Here is a 21578-nt window from a genome sequence, read left to right as displayed (position 1 = left end):
TATGTCCGGTTATCGACACTACCTAGTCTATTGCATGTATTAAATCGGTATTTTTTACGCAGTGGAACGATAAACACATAAGTCATATCTTAAAAAAAAAGTGAAGATGGAGCATATTAATAAAGTGTGTTCACATGACAATGTTATTGTAGCATTGAATGCCGACAAGGAGAAGTATTTAAACTATGAAACAAGTACAAGTGGTAGCACTATTGGAATTGTATACATGCATTGTCATGACAGTAAAGAATTAAATTTCTTTGGAGTACCGAAAAAATTCAACTCTTATGTTGGTGGATATGCGAGATTGAGATTTCCAGAGATGATTACACTCAAAGAGAATGCCAACATAAAAATAATCGTTGAAAATATAGGACAACTCATTGCTACTGTTGCAGGTAACACATTACCTACTGATACATCCAATCGTCAGCTTTCGGGTATTAGCATTCAATGGAAGGTCAAAAAAAGAAAGGCCTACTCTTCTACTAATATCGTAAACCATATCTTGTCTACGTGCCGAAACTGTTACCTGTGTAAAAATAATGTGATAACAGACAGTGATATTGCCAGAAATATAAAAAGGGCATTGGCAGAAAATATCACTATGGAATATAAAGATGAATCGATGAAAAACAAAGCACCAGCAAACGTTACTGCCATTGATCAAACAGTCAATGAACCAAATAATACCAAAGACGAAAAGCATATTGAGCCTGTTGATGACACTCAAGTAAAAATTGTGTATGACTCAAATGGAATAATGATTATTCTACTGATTACGAACTAAGAGAAGACAATAGCTACAATATCAAGAGAGAACATGGTGAATAATTTAATGGAACAGATTCAAAATGTCCAAAGTTGATCATTGATATTAATAATGTATCATAATATATTCTTGTATTAATATTCTACATAGTATTATTTCATTAAAAATATATTATGCATTACATTGTTATGTGTTCATTATTTTTATATTAAGCTAGCATATCAAACGCTTAGAATGTCTGTTAAAACATCGGAGATGTAAGAAAAGGAATTTGCATACATCTATTGTAAGAAACAGGGGATAACATTGACAAAATCTTGGTATGAAAATGAATAAACTTTTTGTCAACATCCCTTGTTGGATATGTCATTATGTCATTATGAAAAATTGTAAGTAAGTAAGTTAGTAAGTAACAAACTCTTTCTTGAATTCACGACAGGAATACATAATACAAAAATTTTATTCAGGAAATTATAAAAAAAAATTTAAAAAATTCTTTATTAACATTCACTATCGATTGAAGTCGCTTACTAGACAGACAATACAGCAATTGCACAAAATCTAAGTATAAGAGTGATTTAATTCTATATCAACATCCATTTCTCGGATACATTGGAAAAAGTTGACAAAATCTAAGTGTTAGAGTGAATAAATTTTTCTTATCAACATCTTTTGTCAGTTACATCGGATAAAATTGACAGAATCTAAGTGTCAGAGTGAATAAATTTTTGTATCAACATCCTTCGTCAGATACATCAAATAAAATTGACAAAATCTAAATTTCAGAATGAATAAATGCTTTAACAACATCCTTTATCGGATATGTCAGATAAAATTGACAAAATCTAAGTATCAGAGTGACTAAATTCTATATCAACATCCTTTTCTCGGATACATAGGATAAAATATCGGATAAAATTGACAAAATCTAAGTACCAGATTGATGAAATTCTATATAAACATCCCTTTCTTGGGGACATGGGATAAAATTGACAAAATATAAGTATCAGATTGATTAAATTATATATCCACATCCATTTCTCGGGTACATGGGATAAAGTTTACAAAATTTAAGTATCAGAGTGAATGATTTATTTTTTATCAAAATCTTTTATCAGTTACAACAATTATAATTAACAAAATCTAAATATCAGAGTGAATAAATGCTTTTTCAGAATCCTTTGTCGGATATGTTGAATAAAATTGACAAAATCTAAATATCAGAATGAATAAATGCTTTAACAACATCCTTTGTCGGATATGTTGGATAAAATTAACAGAATCTCAGTATCAGAATTATTAAATTCTATATCAACATCCCTTTCTTGGATACATGGGATAAAATTGACAAAATCTAAGTATCAGAGTGAATAAATTCATTATCAGCATGCTTTATCGGTTATGACAGATAAAATTGACAGAATCTAAGTATCAGACTGATTAAATTCCATATCAACATTCGTTTCTCGGATACATGGGATAAAAATGACTAAATCTAAGTATCAGAGTGAATAAAAGCTTTATCAACATCCTTTAAATGCATTATCGACATCATTTGTCAGCTATATCGGATAATATTGACAAAATCTAACTATCAGATTGATTAAATTCTATATCAACATGCCTTTCTCGAATACTTGGGATAAACTTGACAAAATCTAAGTATCAGAGTCAATAAATTCTATATCAAAATCCCTTTCTCAGATAAATGGGATAAAATTGACACAATCTAAGTATCAGACTGCATAAATGCTTTATCAATATCCCTTAAATGCATTATCAACATCAAATGTCAGATACATCGGATAAAATTAACAAAATCTAAGTACCAGAAAGAATAAATTTGTTTTTAAAGTTTTTATCGGATATATCAGATAACAGTCATAAAATCCAAGTTCTATTCATTTTGACTTCATGCGTCCTGACGTTGACTTTAGGTTAGACCGGTTATAGATGGCACTACACCCGCTCAGACACACAGTCATAGTGAGAGAGATATTCAAAAAGTTGATTTAATTTAACTTCACTTAGAAAGGCCAGGTATGCATTGGAATAAGCAAACACCCGCCCAGACACACAGGCAAAAAGAGTGAGAGAGATAAAAACAAATAGCTTTATTTCATTTTTTAAAGTTAATTTAGACTAGGTTACGTGCGCCGCACGTAACCTAGTCTAAATTAACCTTAAAAAATGAAATAAAGCTATGTTGACTTTGCATGTCTCTCTCACTATGTATGCGCCATTGCGGTACACACTCCATGTCTTTCTCGGTTTTTGTGTCTAAATCTACGTATTTGTATGTGTTTTTTATCCAACATATCCGACAAAGGATGTTGTTAAAGCAGTTATTCATTCTGATATTTAGATTTTGTCAATTTTATTCAACATATCAGACAAAGGATGCTGAAAAAGCATTTATTCACTTAAATTTTTAGATTTTGTTAATTATAATTGTTGTAACTGATAAAAGATGTTGACAAAAAATAAATTATTCACTCTGATACTTAGGTTTTGTTAATTTTATCCCATGTACCCGAGAAATGGATGTTGATATAGAATTTAATCAATCTGATACTTAGATTTTGTCAATTTTCTCCCATGTATCCGAGAAAGGGATGTTGATATAGAATTTAATTAATCTAATATTTAGATTTTGTCAATTTTATCTGACATATCAGATAAAGGATGTTGTTAAAGTATTTATTCATTCTGAAATTTAGATTTTGTCAATTTTATTTGATGTATCTGACAAAGGGTGTTGATAAAAAAAATTCATTCACTCTGACACGTAGATTCTGTCAATTTTATCCGATGTTTCTGACAAAATATGTTGATAAAAAAAATTATTCACTTTAACACTTAGATTTTGTCAACTTTTCCAATGTATCCGAGAAATGGATGTTGATATAGAATTAAATCACTCTTATACTTAGATTTTGTGTAATTGCTGTATTGTCTATCTAGGAAGCGACTTCAATCGATAATGAATGTTAATAAAGAATTTGTTCAATTTTTTTTTCATAATTTCCTGAATTAAATTTCTGTATTGTGTATCCAAGAGGAGAATTCTGATACCTAGATTTTGTCAATGTTATCCCATGTGTATGACAATAGATGTATGCAAATTCCTTTACAAAAAACTAGAGTTTACGGTCAAAAACCCTTATTAGCTCAGATTTTATAGAAATAGTGTATTTTTTGATCCAAAACTGGACTTAAGTTTCACATTTGAACCAGATAATTGTATTTTCCATAATTTTCTTACAAAAAACTATAGTTTACGGTCAAAGACCCTTATTAGCTCAGATTTAACAGAAATAGTTTATTTTTCGATCCAAAACTGGACTTAAGTTTCACCTATGAGCGAACGAATTGTTTTTTCCATAATTTTCTTCTAAAACTAGAGTTTATGATCAAAAACCCTTATTAGCTCAGATTTTACGGAAATAGTTTTATTTTTCGATCCAAAAATGGACTTAGGTTTCACATTTGAACCAGAGAATTGTATTTTCCATAATTTTCTTGCAAAAAAATATAGTTTACGGTCAAAAACCCTTATTAGCTCAGATTTTACGGAAATAGTTATATTTTTTATCCAAAAATGGACTTAAGTTTCACGTTTGAACCAGAGAATTGTATTTTCCATAATTTTCTTACAAAAAAATAGAGTTTAAGGTAAAAACCCTTATTAGCTCAAATTTTACAGAAATAGTTTATTTTTCGATACAAAACTGGACTTAAGTTTCATCTATGAGCCAACGAATTGTATTTTCATAATTTTCTTACAATAGACTAGAGTTTACGGTCAAAAACCCTTATTAGCTCAGATCTTACAGAAATAGTTTTATTTTTCGATCCAAAAATGGACTTAAGTTTCACATTTGAACCAGAGAATTGAATTTTCTATAATTTTCTTAAAAAAAACTAGAGTTTACGATCAAAAAACCTTATTAGCTCAGATTTTACAGAAATAGTTTATTTTTCGATCCAAAACTTGACTTAAGCTTCACATTTGAACCAGAGAATTGTATTTTCCATAATTTTCTTACAAAAAACTAGAGTTTACGGTCTAAAACCCTTATTAGCTCAGATTCTACAGTAATAGTCTATTTTTCGATCCAAAAATGGACTTAAGTTTCACATTTGAAGCAGAAAATTGTATTTTCCATAATTTTCTAACAAAAAACTAGAGTTTACGGTCCTAAACCCTTATTAGCTCAGATTTTACGGAAATAGTCTATTTTTAGATCCAAATATGGACTTAAGTTTCACATTTGAACCAGAGAATTGTATTTTCCATAATTTTCATACAAAAAACTAGAGTTTACGTTCAAAAACCCTTATTAGCTCAGATTTTACGGAAATAGTTATATTTTTCGATCCAAAATTGGACTTAATTTTCACAGTTGAACCAGAGAATTGTATTGTCCATAATTTTCTTACAAAAAACTAGAGTTTACGGTCTAAAACCCTTATTAGCTCAGATTTTACAGAAATAGTTTATTTTTCGATCCAAAAATGGACTTAAGTTTCACATTTGAAGCAGAGAATTGTATTTTTCATAATTTTCTTACAAAAAACTAGAGTTTACGGTCCTAAACCCTTATTAGCTCAGATTTTACGGAAATAGTCTATTTTTAGATCCAAAACTGGACTTAAGTTTCATCTATGAGCCAACAAATTGTATTTTCCATAATTTTGTTACAAAGAACAAGAGTTAACGGTCAAAAACCCTTATTAGCTCAGATTTTACGGAAATAGTTTTATTTTTCGATCCAAAAATGGACTTAAGTTTCACATTTGAACCAGAGAATTGTATTTTCCATAATTTTCTTACAAAAAACTAGAGTTTACGGTCAAAAACCCTTATTAGCTCAGATTTTACAGAAATAGTTTATTTTTCGATCCAAAAATGGAATTAAGATTCACCTATGAGCCAACGAATTGTATTTTCCATAATTTTCTTACAAAAAACTAGAGTTTACGGTCCTAAACCCTTATTAGCTCCGATTTTACGGAAATAGTCTATTTTTCGATCCAAAACTGGACTTAAGTTTCATCTATGAGCCAACAAATTGTATTTTCCATAATTTTGTTACAAAGAACAAGAGTTTACGGTCAAAAGCCCTTATTAGCTCAAATTTTTACAGAAATAGTGTTATTATTCGATCCAAACCTGGACTTAAGTTTCCCATTTGAACCACAAAATTGTATTTTCCATAATTTTCTTACAAAAAACTATAGTTTACGGACAAAAACCCTTATTAGCTCAGATTTTACAGAAATAGTTTATTTTTCGATCCAAAACTGGACTTAAGTTTCGCCTATGAGCCAACGAATTGTATTTTCCATAGTTTTCTTCTAAAACTAGACTTTATGATCAAAAACACTTATTAGCTCAGATTTTACGGAAATATTTATATTTTTTGATCCAAAAATGGACTTAAGTTTCACATTTGAACCAGAGAATTGTATTTTCCATAATTTTCTTACAAAAACTAGAGTTTACGGTCAAAAACCCTTATTAGCTCAGATTTTATAGAAATAATTTATTTTTCGATCAAAAGCTGGACATAAGTTTCATCTATGAGCCAACGAATTGTATTTTCCATAATTTTCTTTGAATAAACTAGAGTTTACGGTCAAAAACCCTTATTAGCTCAGATTTTACGGAAATATTTTTCGATCCAAAAATGAAGTCAAGTTTCAAACTTGAACCAGAGAATTGAATTTTCCATAATTTTCTTACAAAAAACTAGAGTTTACGGGCAAAAACCCTTATTAGCTCAGATTTTACAGAAATATTTTATTTTTTGATCCAAAGCTGGACTTAAGTTTCACATTGGAACCAGAGAATTGTATTTTCCATAATTTTCTTACAAAAAACTAGAGTTTACGGTCTAAAACCCTTATTAGCTCACATTTTACAGAAATAGTTTATTTTTCGATCCAAAACTGGACTTAAGTTTCACCTATGAGCCAACGAATTGTATTTTCCATAATCTTCTTACAAAAAACTAGAGTTTACGGTCAAAAACCCTTATTATCTCAGATTTTACGGAAATAGTTTTATTTTGCGATCCAAAAATGGACTTAAGTTTCACAGTTGAACCAGAGAAATGTATTTTCCATAATTTTCTTACAAAAAACTAGAGTTTACGGTCAAAAACCCTTATTAGCTCAGATTTTACGGAAGTAGTATTATTTTTCGATCCAAAAATGGACTTAAGTTTCACATTTGAACCAGAGAATTGTATTTTCTATAATTTTCTTTAAAAAAACTAGAGTTTACGGTCAAAAACCCTTATTAGCTCAGATATTACAGAAATAGTTTATTTTTCGATCCAAAACTGGACTCAAGTTTCGACTATGAACCAACGAATTGTATTTTCCATAATTTTCTTACAAAAAACTAGGGTTTACGATCAAAAACCCTTATTAGCTCAGATTTTACGGAAATGGTTTTATTTTTCGATCCAAAAATGGACTTTAGTTTCACATTTGAAGCAGAAAATTGTATTTTCCATAATTTTCTAACAAAAAACTAGTGTTTACGGTCATAAACCCTTATTAGCTCAGATCTTACGGAAAAAGGTTTTATTTTTTGATCCATAAATGGACTTAAGTTTCACATTTGATCCAGAGAATTGTATTTTCCATAATTTTCTTACAAAAAACTAGAGTTTACGGTCAAAAACACTTATTAGCTCAGATTTTACTGAAATAGTTATTTTTTTCGATCAAAAACTGGACTTAAGATTCATATTTGAACAAGAGAATTGTATTTTCCATGATTTTCTTACAAAAAAACTAGAGTTTACGGTCAAAACCCTTATTAGCTCAGAGTTTAAGGAAATAGTTTTATTTTTCGACCCAAAAATGGACTTAAGTTTCGCATTTGAACCAGAGAATTGTATTTTCCATAATTTTCTTACAAAAAACTAGAGTTTACTGTCAAAAACCCTTATTAGCTCAGATTTCTTGTTAAAACTTTTTTTCAAGTAATTCATCCGGGTTTTAGAAAAGCATTTCATGCCAGAGTACAGCACTATAACTAGTCTAAGACATCCACTCTGTCAGCCACTTGTATTATACAGAACACATTGAAGAAGTAAAGCTATCCATTATTAAATATTGCCATCTACATCTCTCTTAGTATCAACTTTTTAGTATACTATAATATTAAACTCTATTTTAAATTGACAACACTGTTCAAACACCACTTGTGTATTATACGGAGCACATCGAAGAAGTAAAGCTAGGTCAAGTCATAAGACCATTTTATCATCGTTAACCATTTTCATAGATTGATGTTGTTCCAAATTTATAATAAATAAGCTATGAGTTAACAACCCCGAGGGGTTACCTTAACTGATAATCACCAATTCGCAAATGCTATACCCTTTTTTCCAACGTTCATACGATCCAATTCGCAAATGCTATCTAGCTCTGTTTTTTTCCTATTATTCAATTAATATCGTTCGTATAGTCCAATTCGCAAATGCTAAACCCTTTTTTTCTCCACCTTCATACGACCCAATTCGCAAATGCTATCTAGCTCTGTTTTTCCCCAATTATTCAATTAATATCCTTCGTATAGTCCAATTCGCAAATGCTAAACCCTTTTTTTCTCCACCTTTATACGATCCAATCCACAAATGCTATGGGTGATAGGATATGGATAATGCATGGGTGATAGACCGCTTTTCCTACAAAATCACTCCTAAATACGCAATTTGACAATTTCTAGTTTTCGCTTTAAAAAAAATGTTATGATGAAAGTGCGTCAAAAACCCGTCTGGTTGCGTTATATAATCTCAACCATAGTTCCAAAACATGTTTGACCACTTTATAGGTAAAGGATTGCTTGCTTTTTACAATGTGCACATCAAACTGTAGTGTATATTCTTGTGTAATTCCACGTATCCCAGAAATAAATAGCAATAACCAGTCTGGTTGCGTTAAATAATCTCAACCATACTTCCAAAACGTGTTTGTTCACTTTATAGGTAAAGGTTTGCTCACTTTTTACAATGTGCACGTGAAACTGTACTGTATATTCTTGTGCAATTCCATATGCAATTGATATCTATTATACTATTACTACTAATAGCTCAAAACCTATTTCAAGTAATTTTTTGTTAATACACGTATCTCGCCTTGTTTTAACATGGACATTTAACTTCTGGGAGAGCAATGGAATATGTTTGAAATATGTATGAAAGAAATATTTTATAAGATAATAATACAATATAGTAATAACATAAAAAACATACTCTAACCAACTGAAGCCATTAAAGTATTCACTTCTCAAGAGGCTCTTATATTACATTTTATAAAACCAAGAAACTAAATTGTTTAATTCTTCGGCTTGATGATGAAAAATATATTATCTTTTTTAACATATCTCAGAATTTTCATTTAGTTTGCCTTTGCTTGTTTCTTTTTTTGGGGGGGGGGGAGTATAAGGTTTTTTTTCACCTCTGTAAACATCAATATCCAACCTGAAGAAGGATTGAAGAACAAATTAAAAAATTAGTTAGTTGTAAATAATAGAACCATAGCATCACGCTATAAGAAATTATTCTGGAAGGAGAGAAGGAGTGAGAAAAAAGAAGGAGTAGAAGGAGTGAAGAAAAAGGTAACAAATGGGTTAGTTGTAAATAATAAAACCATAGCAGCACGCTATAGAAAATCATTCTCAGACTGACCCAAGGCATATAAGCTCTTAGCTATTTTATTTTGAGAGAAGTGTGACTTCTTATGATGCTGAAATCATAGGCAGCGCAATAGCGATTCCTAAGTAAAGAACAATGTGGGCACAATGTATTATTTTTTTTTCTTAGTCTTAGACAAGGGCACTTCGTATCGAAGGAGTTGTCGTAGAAACTTCAAGAAGCACTCACTCAATTAGAAATTGGAGTGGCTTGTCCCTTTTTGATAGTCGAAAGTGATTGGAAGGCAACTAACACCCCTTCCACGCCCACCATTTCCCCAAACACATCAAATCCAAATTTTGACATAGCTATTTTGTTCAGCGTAGTTGATTTTCAAATAGAGATTATGCTTTTGAGGAGGATATTCCCCCACAGCCCCCAGGGCAAGGGATGTAAGTTATGCCTTGGGGGCATATAAGGTTTTATTGGAAAGGGTATTCGAAGAAACTTAAATAAATGCTCGTTCGATTGAAGCTTCAAAGGGCTAGCTTCCTTTTTAATAGTCGAAAATGATTGTAGGGCAACTAACCCCCCTCTCACGCCCACCTTTTCCTCAAACACATACAGTCAAAATTTTGAGATAGCCATTTTGTTCAACCTAGTTGAAAGTTCTGGAAATTAGATCTTTGAGGATAACAACCCCCCGAGAGCCCTCAGGGCAAGGGTTGCAAGCTATGCCCTGGAGGCATATAAGGTTTTATATAGAAAGCGTTGTCGTAGAAACATCAAAAAGGGCTCATTTGATTGGAAATTCAAATGGCTAGTGCCCTTTTTGATAGTCGAAAGTTATTGGAAGGTAACTAACACCCCTTCCACGCCCACCATTTATCCAAACATATCCAATCAAAATTTTTTAGATAGTCATTTTGTTCAAAGTAGTTAAAAGGTCCGGAAATTATATTTAAGAGGATGACACTCCCCCAGAGCCCTTAGGTTAAGGGTCGTAAGTTACCCCCTGGGGGCATAGAAGGTTTTTATTGGAAGCTTTGTCGTAGAAACTTGAAAAAGGGCTCTCGATTCAATTGGAAATTCAAAGGGCTAGTGCCCTTTTTAAAAGTCGAAAGTGATTTGAGGGCAACAAACCCCCCTCTCAGGCCCACTTTTTCACCAAACAAGCATAATCAAAATTTTTAGATAGCCATTTTGTTCAGCGTAGTTAAAAAATTTAATAATTAGGTTTTTGAGGACGATAACCCCCTCAGAGCCCTCGGGGCAAGGGTTTTAAGTTATGCCCTGGGGGCATATAAGTTTTTATTGAAAGCTCTGTCATAGAAACTTCAAAAGGGGCTCATTCGATTGTAAATTCAAAGGGCTAGGGGTCTTTTTAATAGTCGAAAGTGATTGGAGGGCAACTAACCCCCCTCTCATGCCCACCTTTTCCCCAAACACATACAATCAAAATTTTTAGATAGCCATTTTGTTGAACCTAGTTGAATGTTCTGGATAATAGGTATTTTAGGATGACAACCCCCGCCCCCACAGCTCTCAGAGCAATAGTTGCAAGTTATGCCCTGGAGGCATATAAGGTTTTATATAGAAAGCGTTGTCGTAGAAACATCGAATTGGCTCATTTGGCTGGAAATTGAAATGGCTAGTGCCCTTTTTAATTGTCGAAAGTGATTGGAAGACAACTAACACCCCTTCCACGCCCACCATTTATTCAAACATATCCAATCAAAATTTTGAGATAGCCATTTTGTTCAAAGTAGTTTAAAGGTCCGGAAATTATATCTAAGAGGATGACACTACCCCCATAGAAGGTTTATAGAAGTTTATAGAAGGTTATAGAGGTTTATAGGGCATAGAAGGTTTTTATTGGAAGCTTTGTCGTTGAAACTTGAAAAAGGGCTCTCGATTCGATTGGAAATTCAAAGGGCTGGTGCCCTTTTTAAAAGTCGTAAGTGATTTGAGGGCAACAAAACCACCTCTCACGCCCAGCTTTTTACCAAAAAAGCCCAGTCACACTTTTTAGATAGCCATTTTGTTCAACGTAGTAGAAAGTTTTAGAAATTAGGTCTTTGAGGATAATAACCCCCTCAGAGCTCTCGGGGCAAGGGTTGTAAGTTACGCCCTGGAGGCATATAGGGTTTTTATAGATAGTGATATTGTAAAAACAACAAAAAGGGCTAATTAGATTGGAAATTAGAAGGGATTGTGCCCTTTTAATAGTCAAAAGTGGTTGGAGGATAACTAACATCCTTCTGACACCCACCATTTCTCCGAACACATACAATCAAAATTTTGGGACAGCCATTTGTTCAACGTTGTTAAAAAGTCTGGAAATTTTGTCTTTGAGTATGACCCGCCCCCCCCCCTCCCCAGCTCTAAGGACAAGGGTTGTAAGTTAGGCCCTGGGGGCATATAGGGTTTTTCTTATAGAAAGCGCTGTCGTAAAAACTTCAAAAAGAAATCATTCGATTGGAAATTGAAACGGCTATAGCCCTTTTTAACAATCGAAAGTGATTGGATGGCAAGTAACCCCCCTGAGATAGCCGTTTAGTTCAACGTAGTTGAAAGTTCCAGTAATTATGTCTTTGACGATGACAACCCCCTCACAGCCCTCAGGTCGAGGGTTGTAAGTTAGACCCGGGGCATATAAGGTTTTTATAGAAAGCGTTGTCGTAGGAACTTCAAAAGGGCTCATTCGATTGGAAATTGAAAGGGCTATTGCCTTTTTTAATAGTTGAAAGTAATTGGAGAGCAATTAACGCTCCTCTCTTGCCCACCATTTCCTCAAACCCATCCAATCAAAATTTTGAGATAACCATTTTTTTAACGTAGTTGAAACTTCTAGAAATTCGGTCTTTGAGGATGACCACCCCCTTACAGCACTCAGGGCAAGGGATGTAATTTATGCCCTGGGGAATATAAGGTGTTTATAGAAAGCGTTGTCGTAGAAACTCAAAAAGGGCTCATTCGAGTGGAAATTCAAAGGGATAGTGTCGTTTTTAATAGTCGAAAGTGATTGGAAGGCATGACATTTTCAGAGGCAATGCTGTAGCGTTACCTATAGTAAAGGCCATACGGCTCCTATGTTTTATTATTTATTATTTTTTCCAGAGGCACTTGATATGGAAAGGGCCGTCGTAGAAACTTCAAAGGGCCTTTCATACTACACCTTAAACATTTTCAGATATTTTCTTGATAAAACTTATCTGCATTGACCTCACGTGGCTTAATGTTACAGTGAGTTGTTAGTAGTAGTTCTATTTTTATGTTTTTGAAAGCTATTTATTCTATACCTTAGACGTTGCCCGATATTTTCTTGATATAATGAATATGCATTGACCTCAGGTGGCTTTATGTTACAGTGAGTTGTTAGTAGCAATTCTATTTGCATGTTTTTGCAATCCATTTGTACTATACCTTAAAAATTTCAAGATATTTTCTTGATAAAACAATTGCGTTGTTAGTAGTAGTTCTCTTTTCATGTTTTTTGTAATCCATTTGTAATATACCTTAAACATTTCTAGATATTTTCATCATAAAACGTATCTGTATTGACCTCAGGTGTCTTTATGTTGCAGTTAGTTGTTCTTAGTAGTTCTATTTTCATGCTTTTGCAAACCATTTGTACTATACCTTAAACATTTTCAGATATTTTCTTGATAAAACGTAGCTGTATTGGCCTCAGGTGCCCTTATGATGCAGTGAGAAACTAGTAGTAGTAGTGTTTTCATGTTTTTCCATGCTATTCATACTATAATCTATAAATTTTCCAATATTTTCTTAATAAAACTTACTTTTGTTGACCTCAGGTGGCTTAGTAGTGCAGTAAGTTTTTAGTACTAGTAGTATTAGCGTGTTTTTCCAAGCGTTCCATACTATACCTTAAACCATTTTAGATATTTTGTTGATAAAACAACTGGGTTGTTAGCAGTAGTAATAATACTATTTTTGTGTTTTTTTTTTGTAGACCATTTATTCTATACCTTAAATATTTTTAGAGTAAAAATTGTGTTTGTCTCAAAATGGGATAATGATTATTCTACTGCTTCTGAACTATGAGAAGAGAGTAAATCTAGCATCGAGAGAGAGAACATGATGAATTATTTTATGGAATTGATTCAAAAGATGAAACGTATATTGAACCTGTAGGTGACACCCCATAAATTAAAAAAAACTACTTGTAACAAAAATAATGATCTTTTTAATATCCCTACGCTGACTTCCTCTCCCGATAAACTCTCTTATTTGTCTCAGTGGCAAACTGTCTGCCTTCGTTTCAATTAATAACTTTTTTTTTCAAACTTATCTTAAAAATAAAACTTCACCTCAAATGTCCTTCTGAACCAGATTCACAAAAATAATAAAAAAATATGAAAAAAAGGCTTAAGTGAACGAAGTTTTAACTCTGTAGATTCATTTAAAATTTAATTTCTGTGTCTAAAGTTCACGCATTAAGAATAAGGAACAATTCAACGTTTCACGAACGTCTTTAATCTGTATCACGTTTTCTACCCGTTTAAATTAGTTGGCCAAAAAATAGGTTTGGAAATAGAGGTTTCGACGAGCATAATTTTTAAAATGGTGAAAATTTTCTTTTTAATATTGATTTTGTTGTTGGATTTCTCCAAGAACAGTTGAAGTGGAAGTGTCTAAGGTTAGTAAAAAAAGAAGTCATAATCGGAAACATTTAGACCATTGGAGAACTTTTAAAAAGATAACATTCTAAATCGTATTATTTAATAATGTTAAGCAAGAAAGCGTCAGAATTGAATGTTCAATTCGTTCGCTTGTCTAACTCTCAAAGATGAGGTCTGACAAACGTTCTGATAAATTTTTTCTTACACATTTATAACTCTTAATGTAGCCTCTATATAGAAAATTGCAACTTGTGTATTATAGCGACCACATGTTAGAAATTCTAACTTTTTCCTGTCCAAGTAATCCCTAAGATGTCTCAAACTCTTTCGGCTAAATAGTCCCCTAAAATGTCTCAATCTGTTTCACCCAAATAATCCCCTGAAATGGGTCAATCTATTCCGCCCAAATAATCAACTAAAATGTCAATTAATTTCTGTCGCTTCCTGTGTGTATCGACAAATATGCTCAGCATGAAGTACAATCAACTTATACAATGTTCCAAGGTCAAATTGTATCAAAACATATATTTCATAGCATGATTTCAATAACATCCTACTGCCCAAGATAAATTCATGGAGGTCAAGTGATGTCACTCCCGTTAGTATTCTAGCCTTCCGATTGGTCTAGAAATAGGCTTGTGGCTGTGACGCCATCTCGTACTGTATGTTAAGAAGGCTTCCTACTTTTATATGGGACGAACTTTACACGGAGGAGTTTTTGTGTGAGGGGAGGGAATGTTTCATGCAGGGTTAGCCAGATTTACCGGCATTATTGGATAAGCGATAAGAAATTAAATAAAATAACAAATTTTCGAACTGAAAGTAAGGAGCTACATTAAAACTCACTACGAAAAGAAATTATTCCCTACATTAAGGGGTCACACCCCCTCCTCAATACCTTGCTCTTTACGCTAAAGTTTGGCTGTTTGTCCCAACTTTTAAGAATCACTCTTGAAACAGAAGAGCCGTTTAGAATAGGAAGCCTTTTAAATATCCTAAAAACTTTAGCTTGAAGATCAGGGTAATCAGAAGGGGGACAACCCCTTCATATGCGGACTAATTTCTATTCGTTTTGGTTTTTAATGTTGCTCCTCAATTTCAGTTGAAAAAACTTGTTTTTTATTAAATCCTTGAGTAAATTTTAGCTTATCCTTCCTTACTTAACTACTCGGCTCGTTACTCGGTCCCTATCTCGGCTCGAACTGGATGCATGACCCTTCGCATGAATGTTTTCGTAAGCTTATATCTGAGTCAGATTTAACGCACTGGTATATTCAAAATATTTCAAATACTTCAAAAGTCAATGAAACTTAACTAGAGTTTGATCACCAGTCATGCAGAATGACATTGGATCAAAAGTATCTGCCGAAGACCATCTGGCCTATAAATTGATAATAGGATTGTGAATACTGGAAAACATTTATGAATGAAAATAAGCCTTTGTCACCATGAATTCTTCAACTTACCTCAAAGATTAACTCAACCCATAGCTTGATTCTTCTTTCAATGTCCTCCTCGTCATATACTCCTGTTAAAAAGGCAACTGAAGAAATTACATCCTCCATTTCTTGCTGAGATATTGTGTTATCATTATTGGTATCATAGAGGCGAAAAGTCCATCTGATTTTCTCCTCCAACGATCCTCTACATAGCTCAGAGAGGCCAAACACCAAGTCCTAAAAACAAAAGAATTAAATGAAATCAAACATCTATAAGTCACAGTTTCACTCATTTTTCAAAAGTGACACAACTTGAAAGGATCAAAATCTTAGGGGTCGGTCAAAAACTAACACAGCAAGTCAATCATGTTAGAAACTGGTTTTTTGCGGCTATGCCAACACTAAGGAAAAAGGGAACATTTGTCGAAAAAAAGGGAATATGCCCGACAATTGTCGGGCATATTTAGTAGTAAATTATAAAATTAATTTTTATCCAGCCGATGTCTAAGTAAATGTTTTGGAGCTGGTTTTCTGTGTATTATCCAGTTAGCTGTTTTTTAAGATATACGCTTTGCAAAACGACATATTTGTCAAGGTTGCTTTTATATGCTGAATGAATATTGTGCTGAATGAAGGGTAGCACATTTCAGGGTGCATGGAGTGATAGAGGATGAAAGGTAGCCACCCCCGCCCGCCTAATGTGCAAATATATACCCTGAAATGGAATATACCATGAATTGTCAACGACAAACTTTCGAATCGCAAAATTCAGCGCTATTTTTGTCGACGACATTCGAAATATTTGAAACGGTAGGAAAATGTTTTATGTTTGAGTTGCCTAATAAATGAGGTTTGAATTGTTATAATAAGTATTTTCGGAATATGTTACTCTTGAACAACTTATTTATAAACTATTGATATGTTTTTAACCACTTTTCAATAACTTAGTTAGTGTTGATAACTTCTTTGTGTGGTTACAATTCGGGGTATATATTTGCACATTCGGGGGGGGGGGTGGGTAAATTTTAATTTCCGACAGAAGCGATTATTATATTCGTAAAGAGCATAAAAAATTACATCGAGTGGTATGTTCACTTTATTTCTAAGTCAATAATATGAACTGCCAAAAATTTACCATATTCAGGCCTACTTGCTTAGCAGTGAATATGGCAGCTTGCACTGACAGATCTGATATAATCCTATATTTTTGTTGTATGTTTGCCTATCTCATGAACACCTTTTTTTAGTTGGAAATTAAGTGGTATTTGGGAGATAATGTAAAGAGCAAGGACGATGGGATCAGAAATCAATAATGTGCAACATATCCATCTTTCAAATAAGAAATAGGGGGTTGACGGGGCACAGACCTAAAGTGCCCTTTTTAATAGTTAAGAGTGATTGGAGGACAATTAGCCCACCCCTCCATGCCCATCCACTCCCCAAACACATTCAATCAGAATTCCGAGATAGCCATTTTGTTTGGTGTAGTTGAAAGGTCTAGTAACTATGTCGATGATGGAAACCCCCAAATCCCTCAGGGCAGCATCTATAAGTTATAATAGCTGCCCTTTATTAACATATAAGGTTTTTATGGAAGGGGTGGTCATACAAAGTTTGAAGGGGTTCATTGGATTGGAAATTAGAGGATCTAATGCCCTTTTTAAGAGACAAAAATGGTCGAAGGGCAACTAGCCCCCCCCCCCACGTCCTCTTTTCCCCAAATGCATTTGATAGAAATTTTGAGATAGCCATTTTGTTCAAAAAAGCCTAAAGACCATATAACAAGGCCTTCAGGGTTGAAACAACCCCTCGGAACCTGGGGGCAAGGGTTGTAAGTTAGATACCCGGGGAGCATATAAGGTTTTTATGGAAGGGGTGGCCGTATAAACGTTAGAGGAGGCTCATTTGATTGGGGATTACAAGCTATATTTCCATTTTTTAGAGTTGAAATTGATCGTAGGGCAGCTAGCCCCCTCCACGTCCTCTTTTCCCCGAACACATCTGACGGAAATTGTGACACAGCTATTTTGTTCAAAATAGTCTAATGAAGATAGACTATGAAAAAGAATATGTCAATAAAAACAAACAGGAATTAATTCAAAAAACATTTTCCACAAAACAAGTTTTTCAAAGAAAACTAAAGAGCTTCATTAAACCAAAAATGAGCAGAAATAAAGTCAAATCCTCTCCTAAGCGTAAAACTACTACACATACCATAGATAGATAAATGAAACCCAAAACGAAGAAACTACAATATATAGCCGAGTTAAACTCAAAATGAGCAAAAATTAATATGAGTAAGGTTGACACCCCCATGCCTTCTCAAGATCAAAACATAATTTGCATTACTAAAAAAACAAAACAAAAAAAAAACAAAAAAACAAATGACCGTGCATCGTCAGTTTAATATACACATAGGCTAATGATATTTATTCCTCAAAATGTTAATAATGTCTTATTTATTAAAGTCAAAAAGTGAACACATTATATGGAAGGGTTGGTCGTATAAACTTTAGAGGAGGCTAATTTAAGTGGGGATTTAAAGTTCTATTTCCCTTTTTTTAGAGTTGAAAGTGATCATAAGGCAACTTGCCCCGTTCCCCCGTGCCCTTTTTTCCCCAAACACATCTGATGGAAATTGGGGGAAAGCTATTTTGTTCAGAATAGACTAAAGAAGATGTAACAATGCCTCCGGGGTTGACATAACCCACCAGAGCCCTGGGGCAAGGGTTGTAAATTATACCCCGGGGGCATATAAGGTGTTTATGGAATGGGTGGTCGTATGAATATCGGATGGGGCTCAATTGGTTGAAAATTGGATGTTATTTTGCCCTTTTTTAAGAGTCAAAAGGGATTTCAGGGCAATTAGCCCCACGCCCGTCCATAATATCCCAAAACAAACATCGAATCGAAATTTGAGACATCTATTTTTTTTTCAGCATTGTTGAAAGGCTCAGTTATTATAACTTCGGGGATTTCAACTCACCCCACAACGCTCAGGGCAAGGGCTGTAAGTTAGATAATTCGTTAATTGTTTAAATATAGCATATCTTGATGAGAAAAAAAGGATGTTTGACCTTTACTTTCCAAAAGGACGATGGGCATTGAGGTAAGAATTTCAGAGAATGTTGAGGGGAGTGTTCAACTAAATAAAATTTTTTTATGTGTACACGAGTTGCCAAAAGGGCGCAACTCAGGAATGACAGGGTATATTAATTTGGAGCTTTCGAGAAATGGTAAGGGAAATGATCAATGATCAATTGAGGAAAAAGGCAATATTTGAACGCTATTACAACTACTACTACTATAGCCACTACTACTACTACTACTTAAAACTACCACCACTACTACCACTGCTACTGCTATGCCATTACTACATTTACAATATTTGGGGGATTGTCAAAAGTCAGAAGTCATTGTCAGAAGAGCATGTCTCGAGAATGGATTTGGGAATTAAGGTGGAATTTTCAGGAAAATATTTAAAAGGGAAGATCAATTGATCAAAAGGCAATATGTGCATGCTACATTTAATACTACTTCTACTTCTACTACTACTACTACCATTTCAACTGCTACTTCTATAACAGCCACTTGTAAGGCAATGCCCATTAAGATGCAAAGTTCAAGAAGTATATGAATATACAGGTTATCAAAAGGATATATCAGCAATATCATAACAACAGCTAATTGTATTAATTTGAAACTTCCAGGACTCGATGAGGGGGATGTTTAAGTCAGAAAAGGCAATATGTTAATACTACTGCTGCTACTAGCACTAGTGCTATTAGTATTAATACTACTACTAGTAATGCTAATAGTACTACTGTGACTGTTGTTGGAGGGCTCGTTCGAACGGAAATTAAAAGTTCTAGTGCTCTTTTTAAGTGACCCCAAAAAAATGAAGGGCAACATGGCCCCCTCCCACGCTCATTTTTTCCCAAAGTCACAAGATCAAAGTTTTGAGATAGCCATTTTGTTCAGCATGGTCAAAAAATATGCTAACTATGTCTTTGAGGATAACTTAACCTCCCACAGTCCCCGCAGGAATGGCTGCAAGTTATGAACTTTGCCCAATGTTTACATATAGTATTGGTCGTTGGGAAGTATACAGACGTTTTCAGGGGAGTTTTTTTTCTGGTACTGGGGGTGGGGGCTGGGTCATCTTTTTATGTGGGAGGATCTTTTCATGGAGGAGGTTTTTATGGGGTAAGGGAAATGCTATGAAGGATTTCCGCTGGATTTCCCAGCATTATTAAAAAAATAACGATCAGAAATTAAATAAACAAAAACAAGTTTTCAACTAAAAAACTTTTCAACTGAAAACTTTTCAACATCAAGACTTTAAGCGAACAGAAACTATAACTTATATGATTGGTTTCTCCCCCTAGTCAATACCTCACTCTTTACGCTAAAGTTTTTTTTTTAATCCTTTCATAAGAGCTATTTATTCTAATTAACGGCTTTTGTGATTAAGGGGTAATTCTTAAAGAATTGGAAAAAAATACGAAGTTTAAAGAGCGAGAAAGAGAAAGAGAGCGAAAGAGAGGATAAAGAGTGAGGTATTGAATAAGGGTCAAACCCCCTAATATAGGCTACGTAATAAAAATATACGAATATAGAAGTTCGTTACGTAAATTAATTCGTAAGTTACGTATATATATATATACATATATATATATATATATATATATATATATATATATATATATATATATATATATATATATATATATATATATATATATATATATATATATATTAATAATAAAAAGGTTCGTAAATAAAATTAAACAACTTTCGAGAAAGCCATTTAGCCAAAAAAAAGTAAAATTAATATGTAAATTTCATTTTAATGATTCATGCAGGGTATGGTGAGCCAAAATCAAAACCTGCATTAATTCAAAAACGTTCAGAAATTAAATAAAAAAAAAGTTTTTTAACTGAAAGTAGGGAGCGACATTAAAACTTAAAACGAATAGAAATGATTCCGTATATAAAAGGGGCTGTCCCCTCCTCACCGCCTCGCTCTTTACGCTAAAATTTGCCTCTGTCTCACAACTTTATTTTTATAAACAATAAAAAAACTTTAGCGTAAAGAGCGAGGCGTTGAGAAGGGGACAGCCCTTAGCATATACGGAATAATTTCTTTTCGTTTTAAGTTTTAATGTCGCTCCTTACTCCCAGTTAAAAAAAAAACTTGTTTTGTTTTTTTAATAATGTAGATAGAATGGAACTTACCATGGCAGTAGAATGCTAATAATGAATTTGCGTACGGCCATAGCAATCTTTATGTTAACTTATACTTTGCGTACGGCCATAGCAATCTGTATGTTATTTGCCGAGACGTATACACCTTTTCAAAGAGATTCAGAACTCCCTCACATGGCCTTATACTTCTGGTCACGGCAACCTAAATGGAATTTGAGGGTCGATAAAGTGAAATTATGTCACTATTCTAGTTTTTCTAAACTAGTATTGCCTATAACTTAATATATTCAAATATTTTTTGATAACTTGATGGTGATTGTATTTGAATAAAAGGAATTCAAATATTTTGCCTATGAAATAGACTGTCGTGTTATAGCATTTCACAGTTTGAATAACTCTTTCAAGGAGTAAAATAGATAAGGAATTCACAAATTGGACACTATGAACGATATTAATTAATGTTTTGAATAATAGGAGTGTGAATGATTCTAATTAGTGATTGGATTGTATGAAGGTAGAGAGAAAAAAAGGATTAAACTGAGGAACGATGCCACATTCTGTGTGATTTGCAAAAAAAGGGGTAATTAGTGATTGGATAATTTTTTAACGTGAAATCTCTGAATAAAATATTTTTGGAGCATGTACTTGACGATGGATAAAAGGGTTAAGGTGATTAGCAATTACGAGCGAGGATTCCCCCACTGGCTTTTGGCAGTAGGCTACGCATATCAAATTGCTGTACTGTAGGCCAACTTGCTAGCGAAAATGGATTCTATGGGTCGTATAGGAATTGTTCATTTTGAATATCTTTCAATTTTGGAGGGAAAACCAAAAATACTCAGAATCAAAAATAAAC

At 33.3% G+C, this 21578-nt stretch overlaps 1 protein-coding gene across 2 annotated transcripts in view; it reads right to left on the bottom strand.

Moving 5' to 3' along the window:
- Window positions 1–21578, bottom strand: part of LOC148953306 (A-type potassium channel modulatory protein KCNIP1-like) — a 253811-nt gene that overhangs the window by 54083 nt on the left and 178150 nt on the right. For both annotated transcript variants that reach the window (XM_089087614.1, XM_089087615.1), the window contains exon 7: window positions 15542–15751. In XM_089087614.1, coding sequence (XP_088943740.1) covers window positions 15542–15751 — 210 coding nt within the window. The remainder of the gene's footprint in view (window positions 1–15541; window positions 15752–21578) is intronic.

This window comes from Artemia sp. Qi Xiang Cuo, chromosome 4, assembly GCF_049724085.1.
Source record: "Artemia sp. Qi Xiang Cuo chromosome 4, ASM4972408v1, whole genome shotgun sequence".
Lineage (NCBI taxonomy): Eukaryota > Metazoa > Arthropoda > Branchiopoda > Anostraca > Artemiidae > Artemia > Artemia sp. Qi Xiang Cuo.
This window is presented reverse-complemented; position numbering and strand designations above follow the sequence as displayed.